Consider the following 14,326-nt stretch of genomic DNA (forward strand, 5'->3'; position numbering starts at 1 on the left):
CCAGTTCCCCCCCAGGTGGTGCAGTTCAAGCAGAGTGCCCCCAGTCCCCCCCAGTCCCCCCCAGTGCCCCCAGTACCCCCAGTCCCCCAGTCCCCCCCAGTACCCCCAGTGCCCCCCCAGTCCCCCCCAGTACCCCCAGTTCCCCCCCAGGTGGTGCAGTTCAAGCAGAGTGCCCCCCAGTGCCCCCAGTACCCCCCAGTACCCCCCAGTACCCCCAGTTCCCCCCCAGGTGGTGCAGTTCAAGCAGAGTGCCCCCAGTGCCCCCAGTACCCCCCAGTACCCCCCAGTACCCCCAGTTCCCCCTCAGGTGGTGCAGTTCAAGCAGAGTGCCCCCCAGTGCCCATTGCTGACCCCCCAGTGCCCCCCAGTGCCCATTGCTGACCCCCCAGTACCCCCCCAGTGCCCCCAGTCCCCCCCAGTTCCCCCATTCCCCCCCAGGTGGTGCAGTTCAAGCAGCACTCGCGGCTGGAGGAGAAGCGCAAGAAGGCTCTGGACCTGCAGCTCGACTTCATCGTGGGCCAGACCGAGCGCTACTCGGACCTGCTGAGCCGCAGCCTCAACGCGCCCCCCCCCGGGGCCGCCGCCGTGGCTACCGGCACGGCTACCGGCGTGGCTACCGGCGTGGCTACCGCCGTGGCTACCGGCGTGGCTACCGACCCGGCCACCGCCACGGCCACCGGCAGCGCCGCCCGTCCTGGTGCGCCCCAACGCCGCGGGGGGGGGGGGAGTGGGGGGGGAATGGGGGGGTCTGGGAGGGGTTTGGGGGTCACCTGGGGGGGTTTGGTGGCCACGTGGGGGGGTTTGGGGGGCACCTGGGGGGGTTTGGGGGTCACCTGGGGGGGTTTGGGGGCCACCTGGGGGTGTTTCGGGGTCACCTGGGGGGGTTTGGGGGCACCTGGGGGGGTTTGGGGGTCACATGGGGGAGGTGGGGGGCGTCTGAGGGGTCTGGGAGGGGTTTAGGTGGCACCTGGGGGTGTTTGGGGGTCACCTGGGGGTGTTTGGGGGTCACCTGGGGGGGTTTGGGGGTCACCTGGGGGGGTTTGGTGGCCACCTGGGGGTGTTTGGGGGCCACCTGGGGGTGTTTGGGGGTCACCTGGGGGGGTTTGGTGGCCACCTGGGGGTGTTTGGGGGTCACCTGGGGGAGGTGGGGGGCGTCTGAGGGGTCTGGGAGGGGTTTAGGTGGCACCTGGGGGGGTTTGGGGGTCACCTGGGGGGGTTTGGGGGTCACCTGGGGGGGTTCAGGTGGCACCTGGGGGTGTTTAGGTGGCACCTGGAGGGTCTGGGGGTCACCTGGGGGTGCCCAGGTGCCCCCTTTGGTCGCCCAGGGTCCCCTATTGGTCGCCCAGGTGCCCCCTTTGCTCGCCCAGGTGCCCCCTTTGGTTGCCCAGGTGCCACTTTTGGTTGCCCAGGGTCCCCTATTGGTCACCCAAGTCCCACATTTGGTCGCCCAGGTGCCCCCTTTGGTTGCCCAGGTCCCACTCTTGGTAGCCCAGGTCCCACTTTTGGTAGCCCAGGTGCCCCCTGTTGGTCGCCCAGGTGCCCCCTGTTGGTTGCCCAGGTGCCCCCTTTGGTTGCCCAGGTCCCACTCTTGGTAGCCCAGGTCCCACTTTTGGTCACCCAGGTGCCCCTGTTGGTCGCCCAGGTGCCACCTTTGGTTGCCCAGGGTCCCCTATTGGTCACCCAAGTCCCACATTTGGTAGCCCAGGTGCCCCCTTTGCTTGCCCAGGTGCCCCCTTTGATTGCCCAGGTGCCCCCTTTGGTTGCCCAGGTCCCACTCTTGGTAGCCCAGATCCCACATTTGGTAGCCTAGGTCCCACTTTTGGTCACCCAGGTGCCCCCTTTGGTAGCCCAGGTGCCACTTTTGGTAGCCCAGGTTCCACTTTTGGTAGCCCAGGTGCCACTTTTGGTCGCCCAGGTGCCACCTTTGGTTGCCCAGGGTCCCCTATTGGTCACCCAAGTCCCACATTTGGTAGCCCAGGTGCCCCCTTTGATTGCCCAGGTGCCCCCTTTGGTCGCCCAGGTGCCCCCTTTGAGTGCCCAGGGTCCCCTATTGGTTGCCCAGGTGCCCCCTTTGGTTGCCCAGGTGCCCCCTTTGGTCGCCCAGGTGCCCCCTGTTGGTCGCCCAGGTGCCCCCTTTGGTCGCCCAGGTGCCCCCTGTTGGTCGCCCAGGTGCCCCCTTTGGTCGCCCAGGTGCCCCCTGTTGGTCGCCCAGGTGCCCCCTTTGGTTGCCCAGGGTCCCCTATTGGTTGCCCAGGTGCCACCTTTGACTGCTCAGGTGCCACATTTGGTTGCCCAGGGTCCCCTATTGGTCACCGAGGTGCCCCCTTTGGTTGCCCAGGTGCCACTTTTGGCTGCCCAGGTGCCACCTTTGAGTGCCCAGGGTCCCCTATTGGTCACCCAAATCCCACATTTGGTAGCCCAGGTGCCCCCTTTGGTTGCCCAGGTCCCACTCTTGGTAGCCCAGGTCCCACTTTTGGTCGCCCAGGTGCCCCCTGTTGGTCGCCCAGGTGCCCCCTTTGCTCGCCCAGGTCCCACTTTTGGTAGCCCAGGTCCCACTTTTGGTTGCCCAGGTGCCCCCTTTGGTCCCCCAGGTGCCCCCTTTGGTTGCCCAGGGTCCCCTATTGGTTGCCCAGGTCCCACTCTTGGTAGCCCAGGTCCCACTTTTGGTTGCCCAGGTGCCCCCTTTGGTTGCCCAGGGTCCCTTATTGGTTGCCCAGGGTCCCCTATTGGTTGCCCAGATCCCACTTTTGGTTGCCCAGGTGCCCCTGTTGGTCGCCCAGGTGCCCCCTTTGGTTGCCCAGGTCCCACTCTTGGTAGCCCAGATCCCACATTTGGTAGCCCAGGTCCCACTTTTGGTTGCCCAGGGTCCCCTATTGGTAGCCCAGGTCCCACTTTTGGTCACCCAGGTGCCCCCTTTGGTAGCCCAGGGTCCCCTATTGGTAGCCCAGGTGCCACTTTTGGCTGCCCAGGTGCCACCTTTGGTTGCCCAGGATCCCCTATTGGTCGCCCAGGTGCCCCCTGTTGGTCGCCCAGGTGCCCCCTTTGGTTGCCCAGGTGCCCCCTTTGACTGCTCAGGTGCCACATTTGGTCGCCCAGGGTCCCCTATTGGTCGCCCAGGTGCCCCCTTTGGTTGCCCAGGGTCCCCTATTGGTTGCCCAGGTGCCCCCTTTGGTTGCCCAGGTCCCACTCTTGGTAGCCCAGGTCCCACTTTTGGTCACCCAGGTGCCCCCTGTTGGTCGCCCAGGTGCCCCCTTTGGTCACCCAGGTGCCCCTGTTGGTCGCCCAGGTGCCCCCTTTGGTTGCCCAGGTCCCACTCTTGGTAGCCCAGATCCCACATTTGGTAGCCCAGGTCCCACTTTTGGTTGCCCAGGGTCCCCTATTGGTCGCCCAGGTCCCACTTTTGGTCACCCAGGTGCCCACATTTGGTAGCCCAGGTGCCCCCTTTGGTTACCCAGGTGCCCCCTGTTGGTCGCCCAGGTGCCCCCTTTGGTCGCCCAGGTGCCCCCTTTGGTTGCCCAGGGTCCCCTATTGGTTACCCAGGTGCCACCTTTGGTAGCCCAGGTGCCCCCTGTTGCTCACCCAGGTGACCCTGACCCCCCCCCCCCCTCCTTTCCCCTCCCCCCTCCGCAGCCTCCGCCGAGGGCCCCCCCCGCCCCCTCGGGGACCTCCTGGGCTCCCTCCCCCCGCAGGTACCGCCCCTCCCCCGCCCCTCCCCCACCCTGGGGCCCCCCCCGGGCCCCTCCCCCACCCCCCTCACGGCGCCCCTCCCCCACCCCCCCCCAGGTGCTGAGGAGGGAGCGGGACCGGGCCCCTCCCCCACCCTGGGGCCCCCGCGAGGAGGACGAAGAGTTCGAGGCCGAGGAGGAGGAGGGTGAGGGGGGGAGGGGCTGGGGGGAGGGGCTGGGGGGAGGGGGGGGCACCCCGTGTTGGGGGGGTTTATCCGATTTTGGGGGGTTTTTTTATCCAATTTTGGGGGTTTTTTTTCCAATTTTTGGGGGTTTTTTATCCCATTTTTGGGGGTTTTCACCCAATTTTGGGGGGGGTTTATCCAATTTTTGGGGTTTTTTTCCCAATTTTTTGGGGTTTTTTTTACCCAATTTTGGGCGTTTTTTACCCATTTTTGGGTTTTTTTCCCCAATTTTGGGGGGTTTAATCCATTTTGGGGGCTTTTTTCCCAATTTTTGGGCTTTTTTTATCCAATTTTGGTGGTTTTTTTCCCAATTTTGGGGTTTTTTTAATCCAATTTTTGGGGTTCTTTATCTAATTTTTGGGGGTTTTTTTATCCAATTTTTGGGGGTTTTTTTTTCCCAATTTTTGAGGTTTTTTACCCATTTTTGGGGTTTTTTTACCCAATTTTGGGTTTTTTTTCCCAATTTTTGGGTTTTTTTCCCAATTTTGGGGGTTTTTTACCCATTTTTGGGTTTTTTTCCAATTTTGGGGGGTTTTACCCAATTTTGGGGTTTTTTTTATCCAATTTTGGGGGCTTTTTTCCCAATTTTTGGGCTTTTTTTATCCAATTTTGGGGTTTTTTTCCCAATTTTGGGGGTTTTTTTATCCAATTTTTGGGGTTCTTTATCTAATTTTTGGGGTTTTTTTTATCCAATTTTTGGGGGGTTTTTACCCAATTTTGGGGGTTTTTTACCCATTTTTTGGGGTTTTTTTTACCCAATTTTGGGGATTTTTTCCCCAATTTTTGGGGGTTTTTTATCCCATTTTTGGGGTTTTTTACCCATTTTTGGGGTTTTTTTACCCAATTTTGGGGGTTTTTTATCCAATTTTGGGTGGTTTTTTTCCCAATTTTGGGGGTTTTTTTCCCAAGTTTTGGGGTTTTTTTCCCAATTTGGGGGGTTTTTAACCCAATTTTGGGGGTTTCTTACCCAATTTCTGGGGGTTTTTATCCAATTTTTGGGGTTTTTATCAAATTTTTGGGGTTTTTTTACCCATTTTTGGGTTTTTTTTCCCCAATTTTTGGGGTTTTTTTTCCCAATTTTTGGGGTTTTTTTCCCAATTTTGGGCGTTTTTTACCCATTTTGGGGGTTTTTTTCCCCAATTTTGGGGGTTTTTTTCCCCAATTTTGGGGGGGTTTTATCCAATTTTGGGGGGTTTTTATCCAATTTTTGGGGTTTTTTTTATCCATTTTTTGGGGTTTTTTTTCCCAATTTTTGGGGGTTTTCACCCAATTTTTGGGGGGTTTTATCCGATTTTGGGGGTTTTGCCCAATTTTGGGGTTTTTTTTCCCAATTTTTGGGGGGTTTTTACCCATTTTTGGGGTTTTTTTCCCCAATTTTGGGGGGTTTTCGCCCAATTTGGGAGGGTTTTATCCAATTTTTGGGCGTTTTCACCCAATTTTTGGGGTTTTTATCCAATTTTGGAAGTTTTTAACCCAATTTTGGGGGATTTTTTATCCAATTTTGGGGTTTTTTCTCCAATTTTGGGGGGTTTTAACCCAATTCTGGGTTTTTTTTTCCCAATTTTTGGGGCTTTTCACCCAATTTTTGGGGGGGTTTATCCGATTTGGGGGGGTTTTGCCAATTTTGGGGGTTTTTTTCCCAATTTTTGGGGGTTTTTTACCCATTTTTGGGGTTTTTTTACCCATTTTTGGGTTTTTTTCCCCAATTTTGGGGGGTTTTCACTCAATTTTGGGGTTTTTTTTTCCCAATTTTTGGGGTTTTTTTACTCAATTTTGGGGTGGGTTTTATCCAATTTTTGGGGGGTCTTTCACCCAATTTTGAGAGTTTTTTGCCCAATTTGGGGGGTTTTTATCCAATTTTGGAAGTTTTTAGCCCAATTTTTGGGGGTTTTCACCCAATTTTGGGGGGGGTTTTAACCCAATTTTGGGTTTTTTTTAATCCAATTTCTGGGGGGTTTTTTACCCATTTTTGAGGGAGTTTTGCCCAATTTTTGGTGTTTTTCACCCAATTTTTGGGGGTTTTTCACTAAATTTTTGGAGGTTTTTTAACCCAATTTTGGGGTTTTTTTTATCCAATTTCTGGAGGGTTTTTTACCCATTTTTGAGAGGTTTTTGCCCAATTTTGGGGGGTATTCACCCGATTTTTGAGGGTTTTCACCCAATTTTGGGGGTTTTTTTATATCTGATTTCTGGGGGGTTTTTTACCCATTTTTGAGGGGTTTTTGTCCAATTTTTGGGTTTTTTTACCCATTTTTGGGGGGTTGAACCCAATTTGGGGTTATTTTGGGACATTTTGGGGTTATTTGGGGCCATTTTGGGGCCATTTTGGGCCATTTTGGGGCTGTTTGGGGAAATTTGGTATCGTTTGGGGCCATTTTGGGGTTATTTGGGGCCATTTTGGGGCTGTTTGGGGACATTTTGGGGCTGTTTGGGGACATTTTGGGGACATTTGGGGCCGTTTTGGGGACATTTGGGGCCATTTTGGGGCCATTTTGGGACATCCTGGGATTGTTTAGGGCCATTTTGGGGTTATTTGGAGCCATTTTGGGGCCATCTGGGGTCATTTTGGGGCCGTTTGTGGCCACTTTGGGGCCATTTTGGAGCATTTTGGGGCCATTTTGGGGCGGTTTGGGGCCGTTTGGGGCATTTTGGGGCCATTTTGGGGCCATTTTGGGACATCCTGGGATTGTTTAGGGCCATTTTGGGGTTATTTGGAGCCATTTTGGGGCCGTCTGGGGTCATTTTGAGCCATTTTGGGGCCGTCTGGGGTCATTTTGGGTCATTTTGGGGCCATTTAGGGGCTGTCTGGGGTCATTTTGGGACATTTTGGGGCTGTTTGGGGACGTTTTGGGGACATTTGGGGCCGTTTGGGGACATTGGGGGCTGTTTTGGGGCCATTTTGGGACATTCTGGGATTGTTTAGGGCCATTTTGGGGTTATTTGGGGTCATTTTGGGGCTGTCTGGGGTCATTTTGGGACATTCTGGGATCGTTTGGGGCCATTTGGGGGTTTTTTGGGGCCATTTTGGGGCTGATGGGGGCATTTTGGGGCCATTTGGGGCCATTTGGGGACATTTAGGGGCTGTCTGGGGTAATTTTGGGACATTCTGGGATCTTTTGGGGCCATTTTGGGGCATTTTGGGGCCATTTTGGGGCTGTCTGGGGTCATTTTGGGACATTTTGGGGCTGTTTGGGGACGTTTTGGGGACATTTGGGGCCATTTGGGGACATTTGGGGCTGTTTTGGGGCCATTTTGGGACATTCTGGGATTGTTTAGGGCCATTTTGGGGTTATTTGGGGTCATTTTGGGGCTGTCTGGGGTCATTTTGGGACATTCTGGGATCGTTTGGGGCCATTTGGGGGTTTTTTGGGGCCATTTTGGGGCTGATGGGGGCATTTTGGGGCCATTTGGGGCCATTTGGGGACATTTAGGGGCTGTCTGGGGTCATTTTGGGACATTCTGGGAGCGTTTGGGGACATTTTGGGGCCATTTGGGGCTATTTTGGGGCTGTTTGGGGTCAATTTGAGACATTTTGGGGCTGTTTGGGGCTGTTTTGGGGCCATTTGAGGACATTTTGGGGTTATTTGGGGCCATTTTGGGACGTTCTGGGATCGTTTGGGGCCATTCTGGGATCGCTTGTGGCCATTTTGGGGCCATTTTGGGGTTATTTGGGGCCATTTTGGGACATTCTGGGATTGTTTGTGGCCATTTTGAGGCCGTTGGGGACATTTGGGGCCGTTTTGGGGTTATTTGGGACCATTTTGGGACATTTTGGGATCATTTGGGGCCATTTCGGGGTTATTTTGGGGCCGTTTGGGACCATTGGGGGACATTTTGGGGCTGTCTGGGGCCATTTTGGGACATTTTGGGGCTGTTTGGGGACATTTTGGGGACATTTGGGACGTTTTGGGGACATTTGGGGCTGTTTTGGGGCCATTTTGGGACATCCTGGGATTGTTTAGGGCCATTTTGGGGTTATTTGGGGTCATTTTGGGGCTGTCTGGGGCTGTTTGGGACATTCTGGGATCGTTTGGGGCCATTTTGGGGTTTTTTGGGGCCATTTTGGGGCCATCTGGGGTCATTTTGGGGCCATTTGGGGACATTTAGGGCCTGTCTAGGGTCATTTTGGGACATTCTGGGAGCGTTTGGGGACATTTTGGGGCCATTTTGGGACATTTTGGGGCTGTTTGGGGTCAATTTGAGAGATTTTGGGGCTGTCTGGGGCTGTTTTGGGGCCATTTGAGGACATTTTGGGGTTATTTGGGGCCATTTTGGGACGTTCTGGGATCGTTTGGGGCCATTCTGGGATCGCTTGTGGCCATTTTGGGGCCATTTTGGGGTTATTTGGGGCCATTTTGGGACATTCTGGGATTGATTGTGGCCATTTTGAGGCCGTTGGGGACATTTGGGGCTGTTTTGGGGTTATTTGGGGCCATTTTGGGACATTTTGGGATCATTTGGGGCCATTTCGGGGTTATTTTGGGGCCGTTTGGGACCATTGGGGGACATTTTGGGGCCATTTTGGGGCCATTTGGGGACATTTTGGGGCTGTCTGGGGCCATTTTGGGGCTGTTTGGGGACATTTTGGGGACATTTGGGACGTTTTGGGGCCATTTGGGGCCGTTTTAGGGCCATTTTGGGACATCCTGGGATTGTTTAGGGCCATTTTGGGGTTATTTGGAGCCATTTTGGGGCCATCTGGGGTCATTTTGGGACATTTTGGGGCTGTCTGGGGACATTTTGGGGACATTTGGGACGTTTTGGGGACATTTGGGGCCGTTTTAGGGCCATTTTGGGACATCCTGGGATTGTTTAGGGCCATTTTGGGGTTATTTGGAGCCATTTTGGGGCCATCTGGGGTCATTTTGGGTCATTTTGGGGCCATTTAGGGGCTGTCTGGGGCCATTTAGGGGCTGTCTGGGGTCATTTTGGGACATTTTGGGGCTGTCTGGGGACATTTTGGGGACATTTGGGACGTTTTGGGGACATTTGGGGCCGTTTTAGGGCCATTTTGGGACATCCTGGGATTGTTTAGGGCCATTTTGGGGTTATTTGGAGCCATTTTGGGGCCATCTGGGGTCATTTTGGGGGCGTTTGTGGCCACTTTGGGGCCATTTTGGAGCATTTTGGGGCCATTTTGGGGCGGTTTGGGGCCGTTTGGGGCATTTTGGGGCCATTTTGGGGCCATTTTGGGACATCCTGGGATTGTTTAGGGCCATTTTGGGGTTATTTGGAGCCATTTTGGGGCCGTCTGGGGTCATTTTGAGCCATTTTGGGGCCGTCTGGGGTCATTTTGGGTCATTTTGGGGCCATTTAGGGGCTGTCTGGGGTCATTTTGGGACATTTTGGGGCTGTTTGGGGACGTTTTGGGGACATTTGGGGCCGTTTGGGGACATTGGGGGCTGTTTTGGGGCCATTTTGGGACATTCTGGGATTGTTTAGGGCCATTTTGGGGTTATTTGGGGTCATTTTGGGGCTGTCTGGGGTCATTTTGGGACATTCTGGGATCGTTTGGGGCCATTTGGGGGTTTTTTGGGGCCATTTTGGGGCTGATGGGGGCATTTTGGGGCCATTTGGGGCCATTTGGGGACATTTAGGGGCTGTCTGGGGTAATTTTGGGACATTCTGGGATCTTTTGGGGCCATTTTGGGGCATTTTGGGGCCATTTTGGGGCTGTCTGGGGTCATTTTGGGACATTTTGGGGCTGTTTGGGGACGTTTTGGGGACATTTGGGGCCATTTGGGGACATTTGGGGCTGTTTTGGGGCCATTTTGGGACATTCTGGGATTGTTTAGGGCCATTTTGGGGTTATTTGGGGTCATTTTGGGGCTGTCTGGGGTCATTTTGGGACATTCTGGGATCGTTTGGGGCCATTTGGGGGTTTTTTGGGGCCATTTTGGGGCTGATGGGGGCATTTTGGGGCCATTTGGGGCCATTTGGGGACATTTAGGGGCTGTCTGGGGTCATTTTGGGACATTCTGGGAGCGTTTGGGGACATTTTGGGGCCATTTGGGGCTATTTTGGGGCTGTTTGGGGTCAATTTGAGACATTTTGGGGCTGTTTGGGGCTGTTTTGGGGCCATTTGAGGACATTTTGGGGTTATTTGGGGCCATTTTGGGACGTTCTGGGATCGTTTGGGGCCATTCTGGGATCGCTTGTGGCCATTTTGGGGCCATTTTGGGGTTATTTGGGGCCATTTTGGGACATTCTGGGATTGTTTGTGGCCATTTTGAGGCCGTTGGGGACATTTGGGGCCGTTTTGGGGTTATTTGGGACCATTTTGGGACATTTTGGGATCATTTGGGGCCATTTCGGGGTTATTTTGGGGCCGTTTGGGACCATTGGGGGACATTTTGGGGCTGTCTGGGGCCATTTTGGGACATTTTGGGGCTGTTTGGGGACATTTTGGGGACATTTGGGACGTTTTGGGGACATTTGGGGCTGTTTTGGGGCCATTTTGGGACATCCTGGGATTGTTTAGGGCCATTTTGGGGTTATTTGGGGTCATTTTGGGGCTGTCTGGGGCTGTTTGGGACATTCTGGGACCATTTTGGGGCCATTTTGGGGTTTTTTGGGGCCATTTTGGGGCCATCTGGGGTCATTTTGGGGCCATTTGGGGACATTTAGGGCCTGTCTAGGGTCATTTTGGGACATTCTGGGAGCGTTTGGGGACATTTTGGGGCCATTTGGGGCTATTTTGGGGCTGTTTGGGGTCAATTTGAGAGATTTTGGGGCTGTCTGGGGCTGTTTTGGGGCCATTTGAGGACATTTTGGGGTTATTTGGGGCCATTTTGGGACGTTCTGGGATCGTTTGGGGCCATTCTGGGATCGCTTGGGGCCATTTTGGGGCCATTTTGGGGTTATTTGGGGCCATTTTGGGACATTCTGGGATTGTTTGTGGCCATTTTGAGGCCGTTGGGGACATTTGGGGCTGTTTTGGGGTTATTTGGGGCCATTTGGGGACATTTTGGGATCATTTGGGGCCATTTCGGGGTTATTTTGGGGCCGTTTGGGACCATTGGGGGACATTTTGGGGCCATTTTGGGGCCATTTGGGGACATTTTGGGGCTGTCTGGGGCCATTTTGGGGCTGTTTGGGGACATTTTGGGGACATTTGGAGCCGTTTTAGGGCCATTTTGGGACATCCTGGGATTGTTTAGGGCCATTTTGGGGTTACTTGGGGCCATTTTGGGACATTTTGGGACATTCTGGGATCTTTTGGGGCCATTTTGGGGCCATTTGGGGCCATTTTGGGGACATTTTGGGGCTGTTTGGGGACATTTTGGGGCTGTTTGGGGACATTTTGGGGACATTTGGGGCCGTTTTGGGGACATTTGGGGCCGTTTTAGGGCCATTTTGGGACATCCTGGGATTGTTTAGGGCCATTTTGGGGTTATTTGGAGCCATTTTGGGGCCATCTGGGGTCATTTTGGGGGCGTTTGGGGCCACTTTGGGGCCATTTTGGGGTGGTTTGGGGCCGTTTGGGGCATTTTGGGGCCATTTTGGGGCGGTTTGGGGCCATTTTGGGGCGGTTTGGGGCGGTTTGGGGCATTTTGGGGCCATTTTGGGGCGGTTTGGGGCCGTTTGGTGACGCTGTCCCCGGCAGGTGAGGATGAGGAGGACACGATCGAGGCCCAGGAGCGCCTCGAGGGCGACGTCGATCACCAGCAGGAGCTCGACGACCTCGCCAGGGAGGGTGAGGCACCCCAAACACCCCCAAATCACCCCAAACACCCCAAAATCACCTCCAAATCATCCCAAACACCCCAAAACCACGCTAAAACACTTCCAAATAGCTTCCAAATCATCCTAAATACCTCAAAACCACTCTAAAACACCCCAAAATCACCCCAAAACAGCCCTAAATCACCTCCAAATCATCTTAAATACCCCTAAAACCCCCCAAAACCACCCCAAAATTACCCAAAACAGCCCAAACGCCCCAAAACCACCCTAAAACACCCCAAAACCACCCAAAACCACCCAAAATACCCCAAAGCCACCAGCAGGAGCTCGATGACCTCACCAGGGAGGGTGAGGCACCCCAAACACCCCAAAATCACCCCAAAACACCCCTAAATCACCCCAAAACACCCCAAAATCACCTCCAAATCATCCTAAATACCTTGAAACCACCCTAAAACACCCCAAAATTACCCAAAACACCCCCAAATCACCTCCAAATCATCCTTAATACCCCTAAAACACCCCCAAATCACCCCAAAATCACCCAAAATACCCCAAAACCCCCAGCAGGAGCTCGACGACCTCGCCAGGGAGGGTGAGGCACCCCAAACACCCCAAAATCACCCCAAAAAACCCCTAAATCACCTCCAAGTCATCATAAATACCCCTAAAACCCCCCAAAACCACCCCAAAATTACCCAAAACAGCCCAAACACCCCAAAACCACCCTAAAACACCCCTAAAACACCCCCAAACGCCCCAAAATTACCCAAAATACCCCAAAACCACCAGCAGGAGCTCGATGACCTCGCCAGGGAGGGTGAGGCACCCCAAACACCCCCAAATCACCCCAAAACACCCCAAAATCACCTCCAAATCATCCTAAATACCTTGAAACCACCCTAAAACACCCCAAAATCACCCCAAAACCACCCAAAATACCCCAAAACCCCCAGCAGGAGCTCGACGACCTCGCCAGGGAGGGTGAGGCACCCCAAACACCCCCAAATCACCCCAAAACACCCCAAAATCACCTCCAAGTCATCATAAATACCCCTAAAACACCCCAAAACCACCCCAAAATTACCCAAAACCACCCCAAACACCCCAAAACCACCCTAAAACACCCCAAAATCACCCAAAATACCCCAAAACCACCCAAAATACCCCAAAGCCACCAGCAGGAGCTCGATGACCTCACCAGGGAGGGTGAGGCACCCCAAACACCCCAAAATCACCCCAAAACACCCCAAAACACCCCAAAACACCCCTAAATCACCTCCAAATCATCCTAAATACCTTGAAACCACCCTAAAACACCCCAAAATTACCCAAAACACCCCCAAATCACCTCCAAATCATCCTTAATACCCCTAAAACACCCCCAAATCACCCCAAAATCACCCAAAATACCCCAAAACCCCCAGCAGGAGCTCGACGACCTCGCCAGGGAGGGTGAGGCACCCCAAACACCCCAAAATCACCCCAAAAAACCCCTAAATCACCTCCAAGTCATCATAAATACCCCTAAAACCCCCCAAAACCACCCCAAAATTACCCAAAACAGCCCAAACACCCCAAAACCACCCTAAAACACCCCTAAAACACCCCCAAACGCCCCAAAATTACCCAAAATACCCCAAAACCACCAGCAGGAGCTCGATGACCTCGCCAGGGAGGGTGAGGCACCCCAAACACCCCCAAATCACCCCAAAACACCCCAAAATCACCTCCAAATCATCCTAAATACCTTGAAACCACCCTAAAACACCCCAAAATCACCCCAAAACCACCCAAAATACCCCAAAACCACCAGCAGGAGCTCGACGACCTCGCCAGGGAGGGTGAGGCACCCCAAACACCCCCAAATCACCCCAAAACACCCCAAAATCACCTCCAAGTCATCATAAATACCCCTAAAACACCCCAAAACCACCCCAAAATTACCCAAAACCACCCCAAACACCCCAAAACCACCCTAAAACACCCCAAAATCACCCAAAATACCCCAAAACCACCCAAAATACCCCAAAGCCACCAGCAGGAGCTCGATGACCTCACCAGGGAGGGTGAGGCACCCCAAACACCCCAAAATCACCCCAAAACACCCCAAAACACCCCAAAATCACCTCCAAATCACCTCCAAGTTATCCTAAATACCCCAAAATACCCCAAAACCACCCAAAAACTCGCCCCAAACGCTGTAAAATAGCCCAAAGTCACCCCAAACACCCCAAAATCACCTCAAAATGCCCCGAAATCAACCCAAAATCAACCCAAACAACCCAAAATCATCCCAAACACCCCAAAATCACCTCCAAATTATCCTAAATTCCCCAAAATAGCCCAAAATGGCCCCAAAAACTCGCCCCAAACGCTGTAAAATAGCCCAAAGTCACCCCAAACACCCCAAAATCACCTCAAACACCCCAAAATCACCTCAAAATGCCCCAAAATCCCCCCAAAATCAACCCAAACAACCCAAAATCATCCTAAAATCCCCCTAAACCACCCCAAAATCGCCTCCAAATCCCCAAACCCACCCAAAATGCCAAAAAAATACCCCAAAATCACCCCAAACCATCCCAAAATACTGCAGTCACCCCAAAATCACCCCAAAACCACCCAAAATCATCCTAAAACCACCCCAAAATGCCCCAAAATCCCCCCAAAATCACCCCAAATAACCCAAAATCACCCCAAACACCCCAAAATCACCTCCAAATTATC

The 14,326-nt window shown here is 53.4% G+C and overlaps 1 protein-coding gene across 1 annotated transcript in view; it reads left to right on the plus strand.

Annotated features, from left to right (window-relative positions):
- Positions 1–14,326, plus strand: part of LOC138102483 (helicase SRCAP-like) — a 92,657-nt gene that overhangs the window by 16,222 nt on the left and 62,109 nt on the right. Inside the window, 4 exon segments of the mRNA XM_069000180.1 lie at positions 439–697; positions 3,631–3,689; positions 3,784–3,871; positions 11,517–11,606. Of these exon segments, the coding sequence (XP_068856281.1) occupies positions 439–697; positions 3,631–3,689; positions 3,784–3,871; positions 11,517–11,606 (496 nt within the window).

The sequence above is a fragment of the Aphelocoma coerulescens genome, unplaced genomic scaffold, assembly GCF_041296385.1.
Source record: "Aphelocoma coerulescens isolate FSJ_1873_10779 unplaced genomic scaffold, UR_Acoe_1.0 HiC_scaffold_77, whole genome shotgun sequence".
In the NCBI taxonomy this organism is placed as follows: Eukaryota; Metazoa; Chordata; class Aves; order Passeriformes; family Corvidae; genus Aphelocoma; species Aphelocoma coerulescens.